The sequence below is a fragment of the Camelus dromedarius genome, chromosome 7 (genome assembly GCF_036321535.1).
Source record: "Camelus dromedarius isolate mCamDro1 chromosome 7, mCamDro1.pat, whole genome shotgun sequence".
Lineage (NCBI taxonomy): Eukaryota > Metazoa > Chordata > Mammalia > Artiodactyla > Camelidae > Camelus > Camelus dromedarius.
The window spans coordinates 20,929,472-20,955,530 of record NC_087442.1 but is presented as its reverse complement, the minus strand read 5'-3'; the positions used below and the strand labels follow the sequence as shown (position 1 = coordinate 20,955,530).

General features: G+C 35.4%; 1 protein-coding gene across 2 annotated transcripts in view; it reads right to left on the bottom strand.

Moving 5' to 3' along the window:
• The window catches only part of TNPO3 (transportin 3), an 82,606-nt gene that overhangs the window by 9,399 nt on the left and 47,148 nt on the right, over positions 1-26,059 (bottom strand). For both annotated transcript variants that reach the window (XM_010975644.3, XM_031455337.2), the window contains 13 exons: positions 25,766-25,873; positions 23,941-24,032; positions 21,887-22,026; positions 19,671-19,862; positions 17,387-17,478; positions 16,436-16,512; positions 14,811-14,871; positions 10,515-10,655; positions 8,127-8,243; positions 7,136-7,230; positions 5,790-5,946; positions 4,473-4,640; positions 87-199 (listed from right to left, as the gene is read on the bottom strand). In XM_010975644.3, the coding sequence (XP_010973946.1) occupies positions 87-199; positions 4,473-4,640; positions 5,790-5,946; positions 7,136-7,230; positions 8,127-8,243; positions 10,515-10,655; positions 14,811-14,871; positions 16,436-16,512; positions 17,387-17,478; positions 19,671-19,862; positions 21,887-22,026; positions 23,941-24,032; positions 25,766-25,873 (1,553 nt within the window). The remainder of the gene's footprint in view (positions 1-86; positions 200-4,472; positions 4,641-5,789; positions 5,947-7,135; positions 7,231-8,126; positions 8,244-10,514; positions 10,656-14,810; positions 14,872-16,435; positions 16,513-17,386; positions 17,479-19,670; positions 19,863-21,886; positions 22,027-23,940; positions 24,033-25,765; positions 25,874-26,059) is intronic.

Genomic DNA, 26,059 nt, shown 5'->3' with positions numbered 1-26,059 from the left:
GGTGGTATAACAAAGATATTTTTTCTACACATCCCAGCTGCTGTTCACATTCCTTTAAAAAACAAAAAAACACCAGCAACACTCACCTAGTGACTTGTTTATGGAAATCTGTAAGTTGTTTGTGCGTCACTGTGACAGCTCCCACGGTTGTTTCTTTTGGCAAACCTTTCAAGGAATTCTCTAACCATCGACAAAAAGTCTGTTCAGAGAAGAAGAGAGATAAGAGTTTTTTCTTAGAAGTCACGGCTTACTCAACTGAGACCCTATACTTAATAACAAAAATCCAAAGGTTTTCCTTAGTAGCATTAGCTCCCCAGACTTGGAAGCAAGTAAAGGAGTTAACAAAAATACTTTCTTTGGGCCTGCTAACCCACTGGGGGTTGGAATTGTCTACAAAGGCATGCTTAGACTTCCCTGCAAGGGGGCAGCAGGCATCATTTCAGACAGAGCCCTTCTACCTTGGAAGTGAAATCTCTTCTGGATGAGGCTATTGTGCTGCTCCTGTCATTAAACTGCAAAATTTTAAAATTAAACAGCTGCCAGAAAACTCTTGAGCTTAAAGATCAAAGGAAATCCAAAGCAAAGGTTCAGGTACCACAAAGAGTAGGGACAAATAGAAAGTAAACATTTCAAAATATGAGTCCAGAATCTTAAGGACTTTAAGGTCACCTCTCTCAGTCGAAGTCATATCCTGTCAGTTCCTTTGTGATACCTGACTGTTCCTTGGGTTAGAAAATTCTTTTGTTGCTCACTCTTGATGCTCTTTAAAACAATCTATTTACATCTGAACATAATCTCTTTATATTTTTCATATGCACAAAAACTGCTTGCCCCCATGTCCTTTCCTCTTCAAACTTAAAAATAAAAATTCTAGAGACTTTCTCTGGGTTCTTATTTTCATTTGAACTGCTCCTCTTTGAGAAAGCTCTAATTTTTCATGTCTTTTTAAAGTAGGATGTATACTTTGGTCACAGTTTTCAGCTATTTTATATCTAAATTTTTTACATCACATACTTTCCACTTTTGTTCATTTATGATCACAATAGACTAGAGCAGAAGTAAATATTCCACTATAAATGTTTAAAAAGTACTGTACCCCCAAGGCAGACAACACTCAGACAAAAACAAGCAGAGGCAAACAAGAACTCTTAATTGACAAAGTTCTATGATCCAAAAAACAACCAATGAGTTTAATAAGAAATTAAACTATACGCTGTCAACTAATAGTTGACAAAGGGGCTAAAGATACTCAATGTAGAAAAGACAGTTGTTTCAACAAATAGGGCTGGGATATTCATATGTAAAAGAATGAAACTGGACCCATACTTTCCACCACTCACAAAAACTAACTCAAAATGGATTGAAGACTTAAATGTAAGACCTGAAACCATGAAACTCCAAGAAGAAACAAGGGCCTAAAAGCACCTTGACAGGGGTCTTGGTAACGACTTTTTGGCTATGACACTTAAAGCATAAGGAACAAAAATAAACAAACAAGTAAAACTACATCAAACTAAATAGCTTCTATACAGCAAAAGAAACCATCAACAAAGTGAAAAAACAACCTAAGGAATAAGAAAAAATACTTGCAAATCATATGTCTTATTAAGCGGTTAATATCCAAAATATATAAAGAACCCATACAAGTCTAGCAAAAAACACCCAAATAATCCAATTTAAAAATGGGCAAAGGAACTGAAAAGATGTTTCTCCAAAGAAGATAAACAAACAGGCAACAGGTACATTAAAAAAATGCTCAACATCACTAATCATTAGGGAAATGAAAATTAGAACTATAATGAGATACTGCCTCATGTTTATTAGAATGACTATAATCCAAAAAATAAGCAATAACAAATAATGGCATGGATGTGGTGAAAAGGGGACCCTTGTGCACTGTTGGTGGGACTGTAAATTGATACTCACTGTGGAAAACAGTATGGAGGATCCTCAAAAAACTAAATATAAAACTACCATATCATCCAGGATTCTACTGCTGGGGATATATCCAAGGGACATGAAAACATTAACTCAAAAAGATGTCTGCATCCCTATGTTTACAGTAGCAAAATACAATAGCCAAGACATAGAAACAACCTAAGTGTCCATCAATGGATTACGGAATAAAGAAGTTGTGGTATACACACACACACATATACATACACACACATATATACACATACATACATATACACATACACACATATACACATACATACATATATTGACTATTATCATTCAGCCATAAAAAAACAAGGAAATCCTACCATCTCCAACAAAACAGATGGACCTTAAAGGCGAAATAAGTAGGACAGAGAAAGTCAAATACTGTGTGATCTCATTAATATGTGAAATCTAAAAATACAAAACTCAGAAAAAGAAATCAGACTTGTGGTTACCAGAAGCAAAAGGTAGCGGGACAGGAAACTGGATGAAGGTGGTCAAAAGGTACAAACTTCCAGTTATAAGATAAATAAGTGCTAGGGATACAATGTACAACATGATGACTACCGCTAACACTGCTATACTAACACAGATACACAGGAAAATTATTAAGAAAGTAAATCCCATGAGTTCTCATCAAAAAGAAAAAAAATGCTTCTTTTTTCTTTCTTTTCTTTTTATTGTACCCATATGAGAAGATGGATGTTAGCTGAACCCACTGTGGTACCCATTTCACAACATATGTAAATCAAACCATCATGCTATATGCTTTAGACGTATACAGTGATGTATGTCAATTATTTCTCAAAAAAGAAACTAAACTAAAAAGCAGAGCCAGCACATTAATGAATCTTATCATCTTCCAGTAAAGGAATCTGAAAAAGTTAGTTGAAAAATACTGAATAAATTTGCTACAGATGGGTATCTAACAAAGAAAGGGGGGAACAGAGGAAAGGGTTTTAATAGGTGATATTCAAGTCAAGAGATAAAGCTGGTATGTTATCTTCTATTGAAGAATTTGTGTTGAACTTTGAAAATGGTATCATTAAGAAAGTAGTCAAGAATGCTAATTTTCTTTGGACTTATATCCTTAGTTACAATTTAAATCAGTTTACAGGGTATAGGCAACCCAAATTTATGTGAGAGTTTCTTTTCAAAAACTCAGCTGTAAGTTGGTGTTTACAGAAAACAATCTTTTTAAACTATTTAACAATTCAGTGGGTATATAGTAAACTTAAGAGCACATGGCTACTTGGTTTCTGTTCCTGCCCAAACTTGCTGCCCTCATTTTCCTCACTGGCACTTAACTGTATGTTTACAAATCTAGAATTTTTTGTAAAGTTAAATTTACATAATAAGTCTTTTGCTACCTGGGAACCAAGTATGTTTACAAAAAAGTGAAAGTATGGAAATTTTATTTCTTGTATAGATGACGTTTGGAATAAATTTGTTGGTCCCCAGGGGCTCAGAGTACTTTCTGGAGTCTTAACCCTAAAGAAAACATTAGAACTCTATTACATATCTACCCTACTCGTGACTGTTTTCCATTTGACTGAGCAAATGATCAAGTAAAGCACATGCCCACTAAGGCAACATATACTAATCACTGAATGTTGAAGATGAATACACAAATCCCAAGATTAGGCAGAACTTTTGTCTCCGTAATATTAGAGTCTAAGAGTAAAAGTGAATTTTTTTTTATGAAACTGCTGAAATTGAGGCTAAGAATTGCAATCAGTTATATAAAGTAGGAGAAAACACTAAGATGTACATAGACTTAAAAATTGTAAGATACTTTTATATCTGGATTTTCTTGTGGTTTAAGTCAGCTCACTTTAACTAGGTCCAACTGTATACTTTTCTGAACTGCTTTTACATTAACATCAAAAATTATAAGCCTTATTTAAAAAATAATTTACAGGCTATGTTATATACTACAATTATGCTCAAAACTTTCATGCAGTACATATAAACCTGGTTTATGATCATGCGGCCCAGTACTGAAATTACTTGAACATTAATGGATATCCTAAAAAAACCTTCTCTGTGCAGGTGATAAAGAACCTGGTTCAAGAACTGAAACAGGATATAAATAAATCCAACAAATCCAACTATAAATTGAGGGCTAGTTTTATATGCATTTGCCTCCAAATGCTCTGAATAGATCTACTGCCAAGGAACCATACAGTACTATCTAGAAGTGAATTAACACTTCCTGAATAACCTGTAATACTATATAACTGATAAATGGGCATCTTTCACAAGTGAACAGATTTCTGATTGGTCAGCCATATAGAGCTGAACTCAATGCTTAGTATTCATTTCTGGTAATATACAAACCCAATGACAGAGACACAAATGTGTTTTCAAGAACCCAATAATGAATTACTGGCCTTCTATAAGCCCCCTCATCTGACAATTAAATGTAGCAATATACCTAAATTAGGTTCCATAAGCATATAACAGAGTTGGTTTCAAAGTTATAGTTGGCCTCAAGGAACCGTTCAGGACTCTGAAAACAATCTTACCGGTCTGTCAACCTGCATGATCTCCCAGAGTACTTCGGCCACATCTGGTAGGGTATAAGGAGGGAGACAAAAGCAGCATGTGTGGAGCAGCTGGCTTACAAGTTGCTGTCCAAGCTGATTCATCACCTGTCCTATCAGTTCTTTCCGTAATTCAAAGTCTTCTTCATGCTGTAAGAAAACAGGAAAAACAGATATCTAATTAAATTTTTCCAAAGACCAAGTACCCTTTCCCCTTAAGTACAGCAATTTCTCTTTCCTGGGGAAGAAAGTATATATATAGCAGCTGGAACCACAAAGTCCACTAAATGCTCTGTCAGGAAGAAAATATTAAGATGTTAGTTTCAAAGAAATATAGGTTTCACCTGAGAGTAAACTTAACCCTTAATTTTCCCATGAACAGAAGGCAGGAGAGAAACAGTGGTTAAAGATTAAGAACAGCAATTCTCTTAACCTTTTTTTTCACATGAAAAATAAAGTATCCCTATTTTATTTTTAAAAAATCAACTGAAAAAAGAATTGAAGATTTCTATCAGATATCTAGTCTCTTCTATCAAAAAAAATCATGCTTATTTTCTTCCTTCTTAGTCTCTGAATATACATATTTCTAATATGTCGCACAAAAAATAACTTTTCAAGTGCCTTTCACTTGTGGTTATTTTCTTTTCCCTTTCTCTTTACTGCTGAAATTCTTCAATAATTAGCCTATTCACATACCAGCTTACTTCTTTACTGCTCTCCCTTATCTTAAATTCTATTCAAACCTACCTTTGAAAATTTTGTGAACCACTTTACTACGCCAGTCAAACTGGTATCTTAAGTGTCTATTAATACACTTAGTACTATCCTGACTATCTGATCATGCTTTATAGCAGTTAGACTATCCTTCCCTCTCCAATCCATCCAAGTGGCCCCAATGAGGTCCCTATTCTTCCAGAAAGTTATCCCAACCTACTTCTTCTGAAGAACTTTCCCTCCTCTCATTTCATAACAGTCATGACTTTTTATCACTCATCTGATAATCAAACACTGCCTTCTTGTTGTTGTTTAATTCTTTATACCTGTTTCTCTCTTCAATTAAGACAACAAATGGCTTGGGAGCAGAGATAATTTTAGGCTAGTTTACACTGCTTACAACACTTAGTACAGGTTGTCTTAAATCTACTAGTTGACATTTTAGTTAGTAAATTGATTCACTATGGGATGTGCCTACCAAAGCAGATCAAATAAAGAGATGCTGGTTATCCCCTCAAGGAATGAGAAAGAGATATGAGAAGATCATGACCTGCAAAGCAGAAAAAGTACAATGTTTATACTTACATCATTGGCTACCCCTGTATGGATGAGGTCTCGTAGAAACCTCATGACACTACAGTTGGCATCCCGGTGGTCGAGGGTAGTAGAGGCAATGGCCCATTGTAAAATAGGGATGACAACTTGGCTCCTCAGTAAGGTAACAGGGCTACGCTGAATAAACCTGGTATAGAAAGACAGGTTAGCTATAAATGACAGAATTAGGCTGTAAAAGCTGCCAGAGTAAAAAGCAAAACTATGGAGACAGTAAAAAGATCAGTGGTTGCTAAGGGTTGGGGGTGTGGGGGGTAGGGTAATGAAAAGGTGAAGCACACGGGACTTTTAGGGTAGTAAAACTATTCTGCATGATACTGTAATGGTGGATATATGTCATTATGTCATTACACATTTGTCTAAACCCATAGAAATTACACTGCCAAGACAGAACCCTAATGTAACCACTTGTGCAAAGATCATCTCTAGAGATTAGTTTTTCAAGAAACACACCAGGAAAATAGGTTGATAGCCCATCCAACAATTCTCTCACACCAACTCAAAAAAAAGAAAAAAAAAAAAAAAGTTTTTCTAACTTGTCCAAAAACTAACAACATTCAAACCCCAGCTCCTCCAGTAATCAATCAACCAAATTACTGACTCCCCCACAAAAAAAACCTAACAAAAGTGTTCATGATTCAATCCTGAGATGAAATAGTCAATACTACTTTACATTTATTAATGATAAAATACATATATTACATGTATACTTCCATATCCTTAATAATGGCTTATTATTTTTTTTAACATTTTTATGTTCACTAATTGATCTGGTTCAAATTTCTTAGCAAAGGACTAAGAATACAAAGGTTCAGCAATAAAGTCAGTATTATCACTTATTTAAGCAATAAATGGGGTGGCAGGCTAGGGGCAGGGCTGATAAATATAGTACCACTAACTTCTAAGGCATCTTAAAAGCCTAATAACTTTTTATTCTGAGATATGATTATATCTAAAGGATGCTAATCTTCTCAAGAAAAAAGTTGAAGCGTGACATAGTAGCATAAAATGTTAAAACTACACGGGATTCTAGAGACTATTTAGCCAAAAGTTCTTACAAAGTTCATTTTTATTGTCTTGTGTGTGTTCCCTTCCTCACAAAAGGAACTCAGCTACTTCCTCTACCCCCAACCAATTCCTCCTTCTTCATTTATGGGGATATTCTGGTACACAATTTAACTTTGGATTATGAATCATTAATCTACCTACACTCCTTACCTCATTTTAGAGAGAAGGAAACAGTAAAATATTAGCTGACAAAATTAAGCACCAATGGGGATGAGCAATAAAAGAAAGGGCTGCTCTTCAGAAGGACTGACCTGGTGGCTAGCCTGAATAGGTCATCTACAGTGTCCGGGTGATTCTGGAGCCCATTCTGCTGTTCCAAAAGCTGAAAAGTGGGGATGCACAGTGCCTAAAACAAAAGTGATTTTAAAATAAATGCCACAAGACTCAGACCTGCTAAATAACATATACAAAGAGAACAAAGAGGAGGAAGCACAAATAAGAAAAAGACTGCAAAGAGAATCAGATCAAGAAAGAGAAGACATAAATCTAAGTTGACATAAACAGTCTTCACATATGAAGTCCACATTTCAAAAGGTTTGAGGGTACAGATTTTAGCCGATGAAACTGGATAGATGTCATCTCAAAGTTTTAGATGTTTCTAAAAGTGAATACTTGCTTATGTACTAGATATGGTCTGGTCTACTAAGAGAGTAGATGAAGTTTTAATAATGATAATAATGAAATGTCAATTTTAAAAGGAAAGACATCTTGGGAAAAGAAGTATCATGATTTAACTCCCTAATATATTTCCCCCACTGTGAACAGGAGAGGGAGGAAAAAGTATATCAGGAGCCTTTTCCAATGCCTGCTATTTATCCTAAGACTATCCCTGCTAAGTAAACTCATTCACTGGCTATTTCAGGCAAGAACTCAAAATAGAATTGTGCTTGAACCTAGAAAGCCTTTATTTTAAATCCACTTGCCCACCTCCCCACCCTCAAAAAAAAAAAAAAAAATCCTATCTCTGGAGAGCATAAATTAGGCAGTAATAGCTGTAATGACCAGCACATTTGCGTGGTCAGTCTCTCTCTCATTCTCCCAAGCAGGCTTGTCCAGAGAACAACTAGCAAATTCAGTTCTACCTCTCTGTTATTAGAAAATTGACACGCATAGGGCAGGTGTAGGAGTGGGGAGCACATAAAGAAGCAACATAATTAAAGACATGGTGAACACACTGCTAGGCCTTTATACCCCACAAGCCCAACACACCCAACACATCTATATTCCCCAAAGAAAACATACCTGGAGCATGTCTAGTAGTCCCTGCCGACAGCCCTCTTCCATGCCATACTCATCCACAAGGATACTGCCAAGGTATAGGAAACAGGAATGCTGATGTACATGGTAAACATTCACCATCTGCCAAGGAAAAACCAGTTAGTTCAACTCTTTACCCCTCAAAAAGTGTCAGCTTAGGCAGCTGTCCAGAGGAAGAAATTCAGAGATAAATTGGTCTCTTCTCTTTAAGACAATGTAGTAAAGATTGTTGGCAACATTTTTTGAAACTAGGGCTCAATTCCTCAATAACTTTCAAGTACTCTATTAAGAGTTCTTTCAAGCCTTTGACCTTTTGTATTTCCAAAACAATGCTGTAAGAGAGTTGTATAATATTTCAAGCTGGAAGCCATTAAAGAGTTATTATCAAAAGCTGGCATAATATTTGCAAAACCCTAGCATAGTATACCTAAATTTTCCAACCTAAAAGTTCTTATTTGCATTAGATAACTATTCTTTTTAAATGGACTTAGCAGGGACAAAATATCAAATGCCTTCATCTAAGAGAATGAAAGCATTGTTTAAACTCTGAGTTGTTTCTAAACTCCTCTATTTAATCATTTGAGTAAAAACCAGTGTTTCCAATCAAGATATCTGGATCTCTACAAAGTAAAAATTTCAATGCCTTATAAACATTTAAATTAAATGATTTGTTGAGGATTTTAATCCTACTATCCTTCAAAAGGCCTCTGAACATTCATCTATTTAAAATGCCCTCACAACACATATGTATTGATTTTCTTTTTTTGTATTGATCTTATATAAATTCAACTCTGTGAGCTTGTTGGGGGCTGAAGGGTAGAGTAACTGACTCTTATCAGCATATACCATGAAAAGAACATGAGGTGAGAGCTACGAATCTGTTCAGTGTTGTATACTCAAAACTAAATGCTACACTTAATAAATGATGTAAGTTAGGGGTTGACAAACTTTTTCCCTAAGTGCCAGATAGTAAAAATTTTAGGCTCTGGCCATACATCTTCTGACTACTCAACTTTGCCACTGTAGCAAAAAGATGGCCGATAAACAATATTTAAATGAATAGGCATGACTATCTCTCAGTAAAACTTTACTTACAAAAACAAGTGTCAGGCCTACTGGCTGTAGTTTACTGACCTCAGATTTACAGGATTTTTGTCACATGTACAACTTCAGAATTTCCTATATAAGATGCTACCGTATGCTACTGGATCAGTCACATAATTAGCAGGAATAAAATAATATAAAAGTTATGGGGGAATCCTCCAATATAAAAGGGATATTAAATCACATTATACTGGGCTTAGAATGTATTGCTCTGAAGGAGACATTTGACCACAGGGGAACACAGCCTAAATATAAGAATACATGCTGTTTGTATTCAGGGTAGAGAAAATGTGGATAATCACTAAAAAATTAAAATTCTGTTAAAATATGTACCTGTACCAACTTTAATCAGATCTACAATTTAAGGAGGCATGGTTCGGTAAGTGCCAACTGACACTGAAATAGCATGACCCTGGCTGAGGGTAAGAACTTTCTTAAGAGTAAGGCATCTGAGGTGCAGAATTTGAGGAGGCACTCACTGTCAGGGTCAGCCTGATAGATGCTCTACCCAGGTGGAGAAGGGTCACTTCAGGTTGGGTAGGTGGGGTCTAACCTGAGGCTCTGCAATAATTTTCCTCACAGCATGAGTGCATAATTTGAGAAGGTACTTGCTCTGAGTCCCGCAAATAAAGGATTGCCATTTTGCCTCGCCTTTTCAAGTTTGTGCCCAAGGCATCTCACTTGCCTAAATCTAGTTCTGGCCCTGCCGTAAGGTTAACACCAACACAAGTTACTTAGTGAATTAAGTCGCTAGTCATACGCATCTCATATAGAATAGTTTTAGATGTGAATATGATCTCAAAGAACCACGTAAAGTGAGTCACACCATCATAATTACCTAACAATCTTGGTGACTGAAAGAGTCAAATTTATTTCTTGATAAATAAGAGACTTATGTGAACAACTAACTATGGTTAAGAAAGAGTAAAATCTCTTTGGGCTAGAAATAGCAAAGTTTGACTTGCCACATTTAAAAAAGTAAAATTAATACAAAATGCTTAATGTCAGTATATAAGAGTTGAGAACTGGTCATTCTCTTTTTCTAATTTCACACTGAAATATGTTGCTTTTTGGACTGCCACTATACAGATTACAGGCTATCTGCCTTATAAACAACATTCCGACTATAGGCACTACTTATTTCTTTCAAATAGTTTTTAGTTTGTATTTAATAAATAGAAGTGTTTCATAAGCAGAGTTTTTGTTCTGAAAGTTCCTTTTTCAAATTTTGTACACTTTTGTACATTTTCCCTCTCACTGAGAACTCACCTGTGTGACTAGTGGCTGCAGCAGGGCCGCGGATCCTTTGCCTACACAGCGAACAGCAAAGCGGAGGCATCTGCAACAACGCTCTACAATCCGATTATCAGCCCGGTGTTTATTTAGAGTCTCAGATAAAACTGGCCATATCTGAGATAAAAGTGAAAGAGCACAAGAAAGAAAATAATGAACAACTAAGAAAAGAAACAAACAAAAATACCCACTCCCAAATTGGTAACAATTGATTTGGCTTTTAAATAGTTTTGAAAAAGCTTTCTTTATAGATACACACATGGCCTGATTCTGGTGAGTAAATGTGTGTATATGTGCAGAGGTTCAATATACTGTCCATCACTAAAACACAACTACTTCTTAAGGGAAGCACAGTGACTCTTTAGAAAAGAGTAGCACGTCTAACTTTACAAAACGAAAAGATACACATTTTCCTAAACTCTAGACTTTCTGATTAAGGATGAAAAGAATTAGAATGAGTTTTAGAGGAAGAGATGCTTAAAGATAGTTCCAAAAAGTTGGAAGATCTTGAACAAAAAGACTAGAGTTAAGGAAATGGCAATATTTGATACCACTGAATACTTAAGGATACTTGGTGTTTCTCTCTTGAAGTCTGAAAAGCACTTCTCAAAACATGCCCTCTGGTCGTCACACTACCCTCAGTTTATATTTAAAAAAAAAAAAAAGGCATAAAGGAAGTACATTATCAAAGGAGAAACTAAACTACCATTCTGCCAGTATTGATCAGGTCACCCAGCAACTCTAGAATTCATACTGTTAATCTCTCTCTACTTCTTTGGCCTTTCAATGCACTTCCCCACAGCCTGTTTTCTTAGCAAACCTAAAATCAAAAACATTTATTTGGATGGTTCTGTTCCTCTTTTTTTTTTTTTTTTTACACTTTTTTTTTTACTGAGTTATAGTCATTTTACAATGTTGTGTCAAATACCAGTGTAGAGCACAATTTTCCAGTTATACATGAACATATATACATATTCATTATCACATTTTTTTTCGTTGTGAGTTACCATAAGATCTTGTATATATTTCCCTGTGTTATACAGTATAATCTTGTTTATCTATTCTACATTTTGAAATCACAGTCTGTCCCTTCCCATCCCCCACCCCCTTGGCAACCACAAGTTTGTATTCTATGTCTATGAGTTTGTTTCTGTTTTGTTTCTTTTAGATTTCACATATGAGTGACCTCATATGGTATTTTTCTTTCTCCTTCTTGCTTACTTCACTTAGAATGACATTCTCCAGGAACATCCATGTTGCTGCAAACGGCGTTATGTTGTCATTTTTATGGCTGAATAGTATTCCATTGTATAAATATACCACTTCTTCTTTATCCAGTCATCTGTCAATGGACACTTAGGCTGTTTCCATGTCTTGGCTATTGTAAATAGTGCTGCTATGAACATTGGGGTGCGGGTGTCTTTTTGAAGTAGGGTTCCTTCTGGATATATGCCCAGGAGTGGAATTCCTGGGTCATATGGTAAGTCTGTTCCTAGTCTTTTGAGGAATCTCCATACTGTTTTCCACAGTGGCTGAACCAAACTACATTCTCACCAGCAGTGTAGGAGGGTTCCCTTTTCTCCACAGCCTCTCCAGCATTTGTCATTTGTAGATTTTTGAATGATGGCCATTCTGACTGGTGTGAGGTGATACCTCATTGTAGCTTTGATTTGTATTTCTCTGATAATTAGTGATATTGAACATTTTTTCATGTGTCTATTGATCATTTGTATTTCTCCCTTGGAGAATTGCTTGTTTAGGTCTTTTGCCCTTTTCTGGATTGGGTTGTTTGTTTTTTTCTTAAGTTGTATGAGCTGCTTATATATTCTGGAGATCAAGCCTTCATCGGTTTCATTTGCAAAAATTTTCTCCCATTCCATAGGTTTTGGTTTTGTTTTACTTATGGTTTCCTTTGCTGTGTCGAAGCTTGTAAGTTTAACTAGGTCCCATTTGTTTATTCTTGCTTTCATTTCTATTGCTTAGGTAGACTGCCCTAGAAGAACATTTTTGAGATGTATGTCAGATAATGTTTCACCTATATTTTCTTCTAGGAGGTTTATTGTATCTTGTCTATGTTTAAGTCTTTGATCCATTTTGAGTTTATTTTTGTGTATGGTGTAAGGAACGAGTGTTCTAGCTTCATTGCTTTACATGCTGCTGTCCAGTTTTCCCAACACCATTTGCTGAAGAGACTGTCTTTATTCCATTGTATATTCTTGCCTCCTTTGTCGAAGATTAGCTGACCAAAAGTTTGTGGGTTCATTTCTGGGCTCTATTCTGTTCCATTGGTCCAGATGTCTGTTTTTGTACCAATATCATGCTGTCTTGATGACTGTAGCTCTGTAGTATTGTCTGAAGTCTGGGAGAGTTATTCCTCCAGCCTTTCTTTTTCTTCAGTAATATTTTGGCAATTCTAGGTCTTTTGTGGTTCCATATAAATTTTATTATGATTTGTTCTAGTTCTGTGAGATATGTCCTGGGTAATCTGATAGGGATTGCATTAAATCTGTAGATTGCCTTGGGCAGTGTGACCATTTTAACAATACTGATTCTTCCAATCCAGGAGCATGGGATATCTTTCCATTTTTTTAAGTCTTCTTTAATTTCCTTAATCAGTGTTTTACAGTTTTCCATGTATAAGTCTTTCACCTTCTTGGTTAGATTTATTCCTACGTATCTTATTACTTTGGGTGCTATTTTAAAGGGGATTGTTTCTTTACTTTCTTTTTCTGTTGATTCATCATTAGTGTAAAGAAATGCAACTAATTTTTGAACGTTAATCTTGTAACCTGCTAACTTGCTGAATTCTTCAATTATTTCTAGTAGTTTTTGTGTGGACCTTTTAGGGTTTTCTAAATATAGTATCATGTCATCTGCATATAGTGACACTTTTACCTCTTCTTTTCCAATTTGGGTCCTTTTTATTTCTCTCTCTTGCCTAATTGCTGTGGCTAGGACTTCCAAGACTATGTTGAATAGGAGTGGTGATAGTGAGCAGCCTTGTTTTATCCCACATTTTAGTGGGAAGCTTTTGAGTTTTTCACCATTGAGTATTATGCTGGCTGTAGGTTTGTCATATATAGCTTTTATTATGTTGAGATATGTTCCTTCTATACCCACTCTGGTGAGAGTTTTTATCATAAATTGGTGTTGAATTTTATCAAATGCCTTTTCTGCATCTATTGGGATGATCATGTGTTTTTTGTCCTTACGCTTGCTGATAGGATGTATTACATTGATTGATATGCATATGTTGAACCACCCTTGTGTCCCTGGGATGAACCCCACTTGATCATGATGTATAATCTTTTTTATGTGCTGTTGGATTCTGTTTGCTAATATTTTGGTGAGGATTTTTGCATCTATGTTCATCAGTGATATTGGTCTATAATTCTCTTTTCTTTGCCTGGTTTTGGTATCAGGGTGATGGTGGCTTCATAGAATGAGTTTGGGAGTATTCCCTCCTTTTCAATCTTCTGGAAGAGTTTGAGAAGGACTGGTATGAGTTCTTCTTTGTATGTTTGGTAGAATTCCCTGGTAAAGCCATCTGGTCCTGGGCTTTTATTTGTAGGGAGGTTTTTTATTGCTAGTTTGATTTCATTTCTAGTGATCAGTTTGTTCAAGTGGTCAGTTTCTTCTTGATTCAGTCTTGGTGGACTGTATGTTTCCAGAAATTTGTTCATCTCCTCTAGGTTATCCATTTTGGTTCCATATAGTTTTTCATAATATTCTCATATGATATTCTGTATTTCTATATTATTTGTTGTAATTTCTCCATTTTCCTTTCTTATTTTGCTTATTTGTGCTCTCTCTTTTTTCTTCTTTGTGAGTTTGGCCAGAGGTTTGTCGATTTTATTTACTCTTTCAAAAAATCAGCTTTTGGTTTGATTGATTTTTTCTATTTTTTTTTAATCTCTATTTTATTTATTTCCTCCCTGATCTTTATTATTTCCTTCTTCTGCTGACTTTTGGGTTTTTTTGCTCTTCTTTTTCTAATTCTTTTAGCTGGTGAGTTAGATTGTTCATTTGGGATTGTTCTTTTTTGAGGAAGGCCTGTATTGCTATAAATCCCTCTTAGCACTGCTTTTGCTGTGTCCCATAAATTTTGTGTGGTTGTGGGTTCTGTTCCTCTTTTAAATGCTATTTAAACCATATCAACAAAATGAATCTTCCTATGAACCAAGAAGACAGTTCCTTCTCACTTTAGTTATCCACAGCTCTGTAAAGAAAAAGGAAGAAAGCCTTATTCCACATGCACCCATTAGCACTTACTTCCTGTATGACTTTTTGGCACGGATGAGTCTGTCCATTTTCCACAATGGGATTGGTGTGTCTGGGGAAAGATAACATCTCAAATTAGTGAAAGAAGACCAATTTCATCAAGGACCCAGAACCCTGATTCCTGCTAGCTTACTTAGTATCATTCTCACCAATTAAAGAAAACCAGATAGTAGTTATTTTTAAGACTCAACATCTTTTCCTCCGATTTCATTCAAACAAACACATAGCACATAGTTTAAATCCTATCAATTTTTTACCATCTTTAAGCCACTTCCACTATAACATGCAAATTTCATCTAACTCTGGGTTTATGGGCTGGTGGGTGTGGAGCATTACAACTGTTCTTTTCATTTGTTTTAATAAACCTTAACATAGTTTCTTCCAAATTAAAAAAACAAAAACAAAAAAACCATTCAGGTTGTCTGAGTTTACTACAAGAAATCAAGTACTGTTTCATATCTAGCATTAAAAGGCAGAAGCTTTAGGAACTCTGGTCTACCAAAGGTATTTTTCATGGTTCTAGTCTGAACCCAATGATACACAATAAGGGCCTATTTACAATATATCAAATCCAACTATTTGCCCAGTTCGAGGATCCACTAATTTGAAGAAGAGGAAGAGGAGGAGGAGGGAAAGGAGGAGGGGGAGGAGGGGAGGAGGAGGAGGAGGAGGAGGAGGGGGAGGAGGGGGAGGAGGAGGAGGAGGGGGAGGAGGAAGAGAAGAAGAACCCAACCTCTTTAAAGGAAAAAAATTATTTAATTTTAAAAAGCTCAACAGCAACTCAATAAAAATCTAATTTTCTTTGAATCAGGGTATTTTTACCTTTTGCTGATTTCCTTTCATTTACTGTGAAATAGGGTTATTGTTAATAGGCTAAAAGAATGGCATGTAACAGGGCTCTCCTAATTACATAAGGAAAACATTGCACCAATTCAAAAAAAGATACTTATAGACAAGAATAAGCTAAAATGCCTGTTTTAACTTCTTCCATATGTTTTTTACACAACTATGACTCTGATATTCCAGTTATACCTGTAAGAGTCTCACATTTATAAATTATGTAATCCAGAAAGGATCACTCTTTGAATAAAGTCATTCTAATACTTTTTTAATCATTAGGCTCCTCTTGACTTTAAAGAAAGTTTGATTTCACCTGGTCACTGAATAGACTTCATTATTATTTCTGATACCCATACATGATACAGCAATGATTCTGAAAGTGTGGTCCTTGAAATAATAAACAGCAGCATTCTGGGAACTTACTAGAAATGTAAATATTTGGGTCCTACTCAAGACCCAATCCATCAGACACTCTGAGGATGGGACCCAGCAATCTGTGGTAAGTATTACAGACGACTCTGATGCATGTTAAAAGATTGAGAATCACTATCTAGAGACCAAAAGAATTAATTACATTTTAAAGGGTCTTTTGACAAAAAATAAATTCTTATAATTTGCCTATGCAAATTGTAATGGGCCTAAATTAGTCTCCCAACAGAGGGAGCCTATAGGAGTTACTTGGAAGTTGCAGGAAAAAAATACTTCCTTACTTCAACACATAACGGTCTCATTTGAGATTTCAACCCAGGTCAGGAATCTGGCATCTCCTTTCTTACCTAAATATTACTGCAAGGCGATCTAAGAACACAGTGGGATCTGAGGATATGCCATTGCTGGGCTCCTGAGACAACAGCTGGAGAGAGAGAGAGAGAGAGAGAGAGAGAGACTGAGATTAACATCTAGTCATTAAACATACAAACTTATAGCAAACAGTGCAACACACACCCTTGTATATCAACCTGTCTCAATCTATGTTTATTTCCTTATAATACATTCTGAAAGTTATTCAAAATGGTAAAAACTTTAAAATTCATATTATCAAATTACTTTCCTCGATCTTACTGCATCCTAGCTAAGACTGCATAAACCTTTTTACTATATGATTCTTGTGGAGTAGAAAACAATACCACAATTTTTTCCATTTACTTTTATAATAATTAGGATATTATAGACATTATAGATTATATGTATTATATAATAGATTATATTTAATTATACTTTTATAATATAAAGCTATAATAATTTTGAAGCTTTATTAAGAGATAAGGCAAGTTGTCTCTTATTCTTCTCTCCTAAAATTTCTTAGATATTATACCAGCATATCACTAGAGATAAACTTTAGAATCATTTTGTCACGTTTCCCTACAAATCCCATTGGTATGTTCATTGTTAATACACCATAAATGTAATTTAAGAAAAGCTGACATTTTTACAATACTCTTTAAGGAAACTTCGTAGGTTATGGTCTTGGTTGCTAACTTGAATGGTGTTTTTCCCATTATAACTTCTAAATGGTATTACTGATAAAGTTAAAATCTATTTATTTTAGGATATTTATTCCATGTATATAGCAACTTTGATAAACTTACTAATTTTAATAACTTTTCAGTTCATTCTTTTGGCTTTTCTAGGTAAATAAGACCATCTGCAAGTAAATAATTTTGGTTTTTCCCTTATAACACGTGAACATCTTATGTTTGTTTCACCCCTTACTTAACTGGACTCACCTTTTTCAATGCCAAAACCTGAACAGAACAGAGTTCACTAAGACATTCAGTAATCTTATCCAAAGGTAATCTGGCTAGGACAAGTGCTGTTCCTAAAAGTCAAGGGAAGATACAGATGAAGAAAATAAAAGCTGAATTGAGGTAATTCATTGGTCTACATCATACACAGAAAAGGCTAACTGGCTCCATTCTTTTAAAAAGATCAGAACTGCTTTTTAAATTACAATATTTTGTTATTTATGGTTGGTTTTTCTTTATTTGGCTTAGAACACCATATTGACTTTCACAAGGACGTTTACAACTTAAGTTATTATTTCTCCTAGCAGCCTATTGGTTTAAAGATGTTTAAATACATCTCTTCACTTACAATTCTTCAAAGACTTTAAAAATCTCCTTCACAAAGCCAAGGACAAAGCTATTTTTATATAGCATAGTATAATGATTCTCAAACTTCCCAGAGATCCAGTGGGTCAAGAGTAGCTTTCATTTTTGATAAGCACTGTAGGAGTTCCTGTCATCAGAGAAGTTTGAGAAATAGGGACATAATATCTTTTTGGAAGAATGAGCTGAAATTAGAGATTTAACTAGTTCTATCATAACAGACTCTAAGAGCTGGGTAAGACATTCTCTCAGGGCATCAGTTTCATTATCTGTAAAAATGAGTGCTTTAAACAGAAAAATAATAGTTAATTTAAGTTTGACTTTCTTTCATTTTTAAATAGTTGCAAAAATCTTCCCTCTCCCTTTTTCCTCCAAATAACATCTTTACTTGGAGCTCCAATAAAGTACGTTAAAAAAGAAAAAGGAGGTAATTACCTTAAAGCGGGGATAGAAGGGCCAGACCCTCCCCACTCAGCCTCCCTCCTCTCACAATCTCCACCAAATGCAGAACCATCTCCCTTACATCCAAAGGATTACATATTATACTAGGTCCCTTCTAGGTCAAAAATTCCTTGACTATGATTTTTCTCATCTCCTGGTATTTTATTCAACAGAACAGTAATCAATCCATAAATCTTCAAATCTGAATAAAAAAGTGATTCTTCCTGACAGTCTACAAACCATAGATGAGTTAGACTTTTATTTAAAAGTAGGGGGAAAATCTAACAAACGTAATTTTTCCTTTTAATTCATTCCTACTGAAAAGAACGTTACTAAAAAAGTTTTCTATATCTAGAAGATACCACTGATATAACTGTGATGCTGCATTCTATGACAAGTTATGTCACTTGAGCATTAAGGTTAAATTTGACTGGAAAATGACAAGATGGCAGCAATAACTACTAGTAGTGATTAAGAAGAATGTTTGACACTGATTTAATGCCTCTTATCTATGCCTATGAAGAGAAATAACAAAAACCCATGCTTCAAAAAGAAAATCTGTCTTGAAAATGCATAGTTACATAGGCTGGTAGGGAACCTGATCACAGAAGTGAGAAAGAACAATCAGTTCACACACAGCAGTCATTCATTTTCTTCAAGGCTGTTTGCCACTCACTGAGGCTTAAAAGACACCACACAGGTTGTATTACTCCATCTTTTATTTGATATACTCCAATCCAGTCTAAACTACCAGCTATAAGGATTTCACTACCTCACAGGACATCTCAAGCTGCTTTCAGAAAGTATGGTTGGAAAGCATCTTCTTTTTAGGAGCCAGTAAACTGTCAACAATCAATTACTCATAAAATAAATCGGTTCCCTCTTTTAGAAGATAATCTTTCAAATATTTAAAAATAGCCACCATGTTAAAGTTTCCTCAAAGTATTTCCCACTAGAATTAATCTCTCTAATTATTCTATTATTCTGAGCTTCATCACCATTCTGGCTGTTAGCCTCTGGATAGGCAATCATTCAGTGTAAACTGATCAGTAATGGTTAAGGACTACTAAGCAATCTAGACCCTTGACTTCCAGTTACAGGACTGGATCCAGCTACACTACCTTTAAGTTTCCATTTACCTCTTTGGTATAACAATGCTTATCTGGTCTCCCTTTTTATTCTTCCCAAAACTCAAAAAGGAACTATGTTTAGTTTCAATGTGTTGTCTCCACCGAAAATCTAGGTTTGTGCTATGAATACTGTAAGTACTTTGAATTAGTTATATAGCCTTAAAATATTCTAATAATGCATGTACACATAATCAACACCCTCCTCTCTGCATGGAAAAGCTACCTTCTCCATCACGAAGTAAACTGCAACTGAAAAACTGGGATATGACTGCTATAAGATAACCCGAGAGGTAGCTTAGAGACTGTTCCTCCTTAACAGCTTAAGTAAATACCTTTTAGCAAGCCCACTGCAGCTTCTGGAGACAACATAAAGGAGTCAAGGGAACGGGCAATCTCCAGGAGTCCATTAAAGTGCTGAGCCATGTGGTCTCGGCAGACAGAGCAAATGTTATGAATGGCTTTGGCTGCAGCAGAAGCCAGAGGTTTTTCACACAGGCCTTTCATCAAATAGCCCAACACAGGATCTAGGGAGAAAAGCCATTCATAAAGATTACATATTTGAAACTCAAGGAAAACTTGTACTTTGTTAGTCAGAGGTTCACATTCCCATTTTAAGCAAAAGAACCATCTTTTAAAAAATGAAATGTGTTTAAACTCCATGTATAACACATAAAAATGGAGCTGATCTCACTGACAAATAGTGTCAGTGAGGCCTGAGTCTTATCTATTCATCTTCCATTTCTTTCCACGTGGAAGTCAGCTGTTGCTTGTTGCTAGGGCTTCACAGAGCACAGTTTGAAAACCACTGACCCAGTCTGAAGTCACTGTGGATATGACCATCCAAGAATTAAGAATACATTTATATAAGAAAAAAGGTAAAACTCAGGGAGTTACTATTATACTCAGAGATGAATCACTCTGTAAAAACAGCCTAATATCAGGACAATGACAGTTCTGTTAAGCTAACACTTTTTTTTTTAAGCTAACACTTTTGTAGTTGCTTCTTCGTAATTACAAAAGGCCCAAAAACCACACAGATGGATTTTTAGCACTTGTGGAAGAATTTATTATGTTTTACTTTTTACCAAATGTAAGTGTTCCAAGAAAACTGATTATAAAGGCAAATTGCTATAAAGCAAATCCTAGCTATACTTTACCTTGCTCTATAAAAATCAGAATGTTTTTCTATGGAAAAACCCTAAAGAAAGTCATACATGTTTAAAGAGTACTTTAAGAGTACTCTAGAGTAAATTCATACCAAACCATATAAGAAATAATCTCTGAAAGCCCATTTAAAAGTTATTTCCATTTCTAGTCTAATGACCAAAATAATGCACCAACCCAGCATGAACCCCCTGCTCCCCTCCACACACACACACAAAAAGCCTGTTTAACAAGGGAATCAGAAGAACTAGAATCTAGCAACTCTAATACTGTAGGTTTCAGTGATTCTCAAATTGAGGATTTATGGTTTTGACTATTCTAGAGTAAGCACGAACATGCAGCAATTTGTCTTCTAGCTGAGACACAAGTTTGAATGAGATACTGCAAGGTGGTACTGAATGATATGTCTTAATAGATAAACCCACTTTGTTTCGTTGTGGAAAAAATTGTTCAGGAAAGAAAGCCACATGTTGAAGTACATAATGGAAGTGAAGAAACTTAAGAATTAGAAAACAGGTATTTTGAAAAAAATTTAAATGGTATGTTAAACTTGAAAATGGCTCATCTATGATGTAAGCATATCTATCATATGCTCTATATACAGAAAATAGGAACACACAGTTCAATCAATAAAAAAGATCATGTGTAAAATAAAAGCAAGTCAAAAGATGGTATTAAGATAAGCATAGCACATCAAAATGATATTCACAAATCTGGAGATTCTTAAAATTTCCAGAATATACAGTACTCTTAAATATCAATGGGGCTTAATATATATCAACCTGGATAAATTAGTGTCTCTGATTTTAGCTGTCTTAACTGCAAAATGAGGGGGTTAAATTACAGAAATTATTTCTAACTTCATTTTCAATCATAAAGTTATTTTATATGATCTTTACTTATTTTTTCAAGTCAGTAAGGGCAGCCAGAGGTTATATAACTCAACATTCTTCATTTTAATTTGTATTTAGTTTCAAATAATTCCTAGTTTTTAAATGGAGCGTATATTTAACACTGAAAACCCCCCTCCTTTGCTTTAGCCTATAAGCAGCTTCTAGGTTAGAACTACAGGAGAGTCTGATTTACTCAAGCATATGCCAAAACCTAACAAAGACAGAAATATTCATGCTGAAGCTGAGCACTAGCAGCAAACTATTTCCCTATCTAGAGATCTAATCTTTCAAAGGTCCTTTCTCCAAAGTCTGATCAGATTATAAAATGTTTTATCAACTAAGCAGTAACTCATAACATTTACTCTCAGTGTCTCAAAACATTCTATCAATAAAAGAGAAAGTAGGAAAACAACAGCAAAAGTTGAGAGAGAGGAAGAAGGAAATCAGAAAAATCAGAAGCAGCATCTGCAGAGGGGAGTGTTCACACATACCAAGGAACTGAGGATTTCGATCAACCACTTCGCTCATCTCTCCAACCAATTCAATGCTGGTGTATCGCACAGCTGTATGTACGGTCTCTGGGAGACGGACAACACCTTCTAGGACCTCCACAAGTGTTGGATTGTTCTCCCTGAGTTTAGAAGGCAAGTACTCACAATTACTAACTTCAGAGGTTAGCTTTTGGCCAAATAACAGGCTGCAATGACATAAATCATTGCTAAAGGGTTTCTTTCTAAATAAATAATTATTTGGATAAAAGTGCTTAACACTTGATATGGAAGTTTTAAAAATCCTCAAAAGGGCGGAAAAGACAGAAATGGAAGATATTGTTTTGGTTGAGAAGCATACTGCTCCTTAATCTTCTAAATGCCAGTGAGGTGTCGAAAGACACATTGTGCTATCAAAAAATAAGGTTCTTCAAACTGGAGAGGCAGGCATTTACTATGGATGAATGTCTTCTTTTAAAGAATCCATTTTATTTATTCCTATATCTGCAGCACCTAGAACAGTGCCTGGCACATAGTGGGCACTCAATAAATACTGCTAAATGAATGAATAATTCTCAAAGACCACTTGTTATTAGTTGTTATTCTCTAGAAGATTTCTTATAGCCGGATAGTGGAACCATTAAGAACAAGTAAGAATGGATGGGCCAGCTCACTAACTAAAACAAGAACACAAACTGCAGGAATAGGTAAAGTGCCCTAACTTGGGACATGAGGGAAAATTAAAATTATCCAAATAACTCCATGAAATTTCCACAGCTCCACGAACTTACTTTTCCCTCTCCCCCTCTCTCTTTCACTCCCCAAGAATATTGGCTGAAATTCTCTAAGCAGAGTGGAGGATGCCCCTAAAGTGGCAGAACATAATCCAGAAATGAAAGATGTTTAAAATGTAAATAAATCCTGGATTAGCACAAGAGCACTCCCTGCTGATAAGCTAAGTCTATCAAGTCCTTTAAACACTAAAAACTGTTAATAATGAAGTTGGTTTGAAAATGTGGATAAACAAAAAACAAAATAAAATCTTCTCTCATTTCTACTTTGTTTCCTGAGGGCACTAAAGTAATTATTGAGACTCTCGACCCATCCTTTCTCATGTCAACACGTATCAGTTACATTACTAGTGACTGTAATATCTTCAGACTGTTACGGAAGGTTCCAAAAGACACCAAAATGGATTTAAGAACAATGCAGTATGTATGTAATTCAGGACCAGAACTTCTTAATAGAGAAACACAAATCTACTCTAACCCCTTAAATATTAACTGGATTTAGTCAATACATGACTTCACTGACTAGACTCTGAAAATCAGCTAAGAAGTAAGCATTATATGTTTTATAAATGCATGCCTTCACCATCTCTCCAACCAAGGCCCTGGATAGAGAGCTCAACTGTAGGTATCTGATTACTATACAGGAAAACTTGTCAGATATTAGCATCAATTTATAAACTCACAGCACAAAATAAATTCTGTTTTTAGGGATTCATGTTGAAACCATAAATAGAATTTCCAGTGTCAATAACAAAAATAATAATTGCCCTTTAGAGCTTGCTATTCTTTTACATGAAATGATGTCTATGCCTTGCCTCTCTGAAACTCACAAATGATTCTCTAAGACAGCAAAAAAGGAGAATATAACTTAATATTTGCAAGGATAACTTACCCAAGGTCACAAAAGCAAGGGAGAGTCAAATAGTGCCTATTCAGTTGCTTTTAACCAAGTGCCAACAATTTAACAGTCTAACAAATTTTTGATTATACCAACTTTCACAAGGAAGCCTCGGTTGAAAAAATAAATTGGCATTCTTTTCCTAGCATCAAGAACAAAATAATTTTAATTCTAGGAAATGTGGTTAAAACACAGACATCAGCAATGCATGCTACTCCGGACTAGACTGTAGAAGTCAGAAGACTAGACAGCATTATAGAAGTAAGAAGTTCTAAGAGTTTCCAAACATATACCATATGAGAAAAATGGTGTAATTTTCCTTTCTCTGATATTAAGAGTTCCCAGCAAAAGACTTATTAGACACTCACGGATCAACACTCTTTGCTATAGCAGCCATGATAAAGAGAACCGCTTCTGTCACCTCCCAGGGTGGGTTGCCTTCTTTCAGAGTAGAATATAACTAGAGAAGAAGAGGTGGATTATGGATCCATTAAAAGGAAAACAGAATAGAATTCCAAAACAAACAAAACAAAAAATCCTGTTAGTTAAAATAAATCCAGCCCCTTGTTTGTAAATTTAATTAGTTACCCCTCAGAGCCAGGGGAGAATATTCTCATTTTTCAAATTTCACTAAATCTAAGTAACACTAGTTTAATATTTGAAATAAACTCATTTGGTCCCCAAGAGTATATCAAGATTATCATCTACCCCACAAAATGAGTATTATGGAAAAAAACAAAACATACTACACGAGTGTCTTCCTGGTCCTGATAATAACTGATAAATAAACACTAAAAATTGAGATACAATGTAAAACCTTTACATATGCACTGGCTTTACATTTCTATTATTTCCACTACTTGTCCACATCAACACCAGCAGTACAGATTAAATTCCTTAAAAAATGGCTGAAGAAGCTGTTTTGAAGCGCCCATCACAATACCATATCCAAGCAAAGGAAAAGAAAAAAAAGAAGACTAAGCAGAATACTCAGAGAAGTCCTGAAATTTCCCAGGGCACATCCATCAGTGGAATGTGACTGGGTATTAGTCTAAATAAGACTTCTGCAGTCAAATAACAGACAATGCTGAGTAAGATAAAATTAAGTAATTCTCTTGCTGTAAAGGACTTCACAGAGCCTTTAATACACTATTTAAGTCATTTTGCAATTTTAATTGACATAATTATTATTTATTTTATTTTTTTGGCAAAGAACATCTCATGAGACTAGTGTTCCACAGAACACCTCTTAGACAACACTGATAATTGATGTAAATTTGTAAACTGAGGTCTGGAGAAGAACAAGAAGTAGCTTGTTCAAGGCCACAGAGCCAGTGAGAGAACTGAAATCTGAGCACAAGTCATCTGCCTGTGATCTGGAGCTCTCACTGAATTTGCTTTCTCAGAATCTCCAACCCTTTGTAGTCAGGTCAACTAACATACTTTACTTAATATAAAAAAAAAAAGTTATAATTTTATTAACACTTTCTAGATCAGATGATGCCCCCAAATACACAAAATGACTGGGTACTCCCCCCAAAATTAGGTTAGTTCAGTACAGCTGACAAAGCATCAAAACTAATATTTCAGGGCTCCAAGCATGATCCAGCAACATGAAAACCACCTGAAATTATGCTAATGTTAAGTGACGTGGAATGGTGATGACTGCAACCTTATGACGTAAAATGTTACTCACTGATTGTCAGGAAAACCACAGGACTATGATTCTTCTACTCTAGTATAGTCACCTCTGGGATGAAACTGCACAGGAATATAACCATAAGTGTGGACAAAGGAAATGCCAAATAACTAAGAGTTGCCAGGAGTTAATACATAATTATTAAAGCAAAAAAATTTGCCTATTTTCCTGGCTAGTTCCAAATTCCCTCCAAGTATTCTGGGGGCTTTAACGTTTATCTATGATCTTCCATTCCACCTGAACAAATGCAACAGCTCTCACTAGGAAAAGTAATAGGGTAAACTATGATTGAACCATTCACAGACTGCAATTGGCTTCTAAGATACTAAATAAACATAGCTACTATATGCCAGGCAGTGTGCTAGGCAACTGCGTATCTATCGTCCCATTTAGCATCAAAATTGAAGAAAAAGATGGAACTTTTACAGAAGAAACAGAAGTGAACACAATTAAAGTGATCAGTGAAACTGGTAAGAAGCTCCAAATGGGCTTACCTGAGCAAAACACTCCATAGATCCAATCAAGAAAATCAAGTCTTTCACCAGGTCTGATACCCTCATACGAAACTCCCCAAAATCATCAGTTTCCTCAGGAACCCCCTCCTAAAATTTCAAATCAGATAACATTTGTTTTAAACTCACTAAGGGTTTCACTGACTTAAATCAAGAATAAAAAAGCCATTAAGAAGTCCAGTCCCAATGAACAAAAGATAAATTGCCTAAATCGCAAGGACATTTTACTACAGAAGGTATCCCAAACTTTTAGATATGTCAATACAACCCCATCCT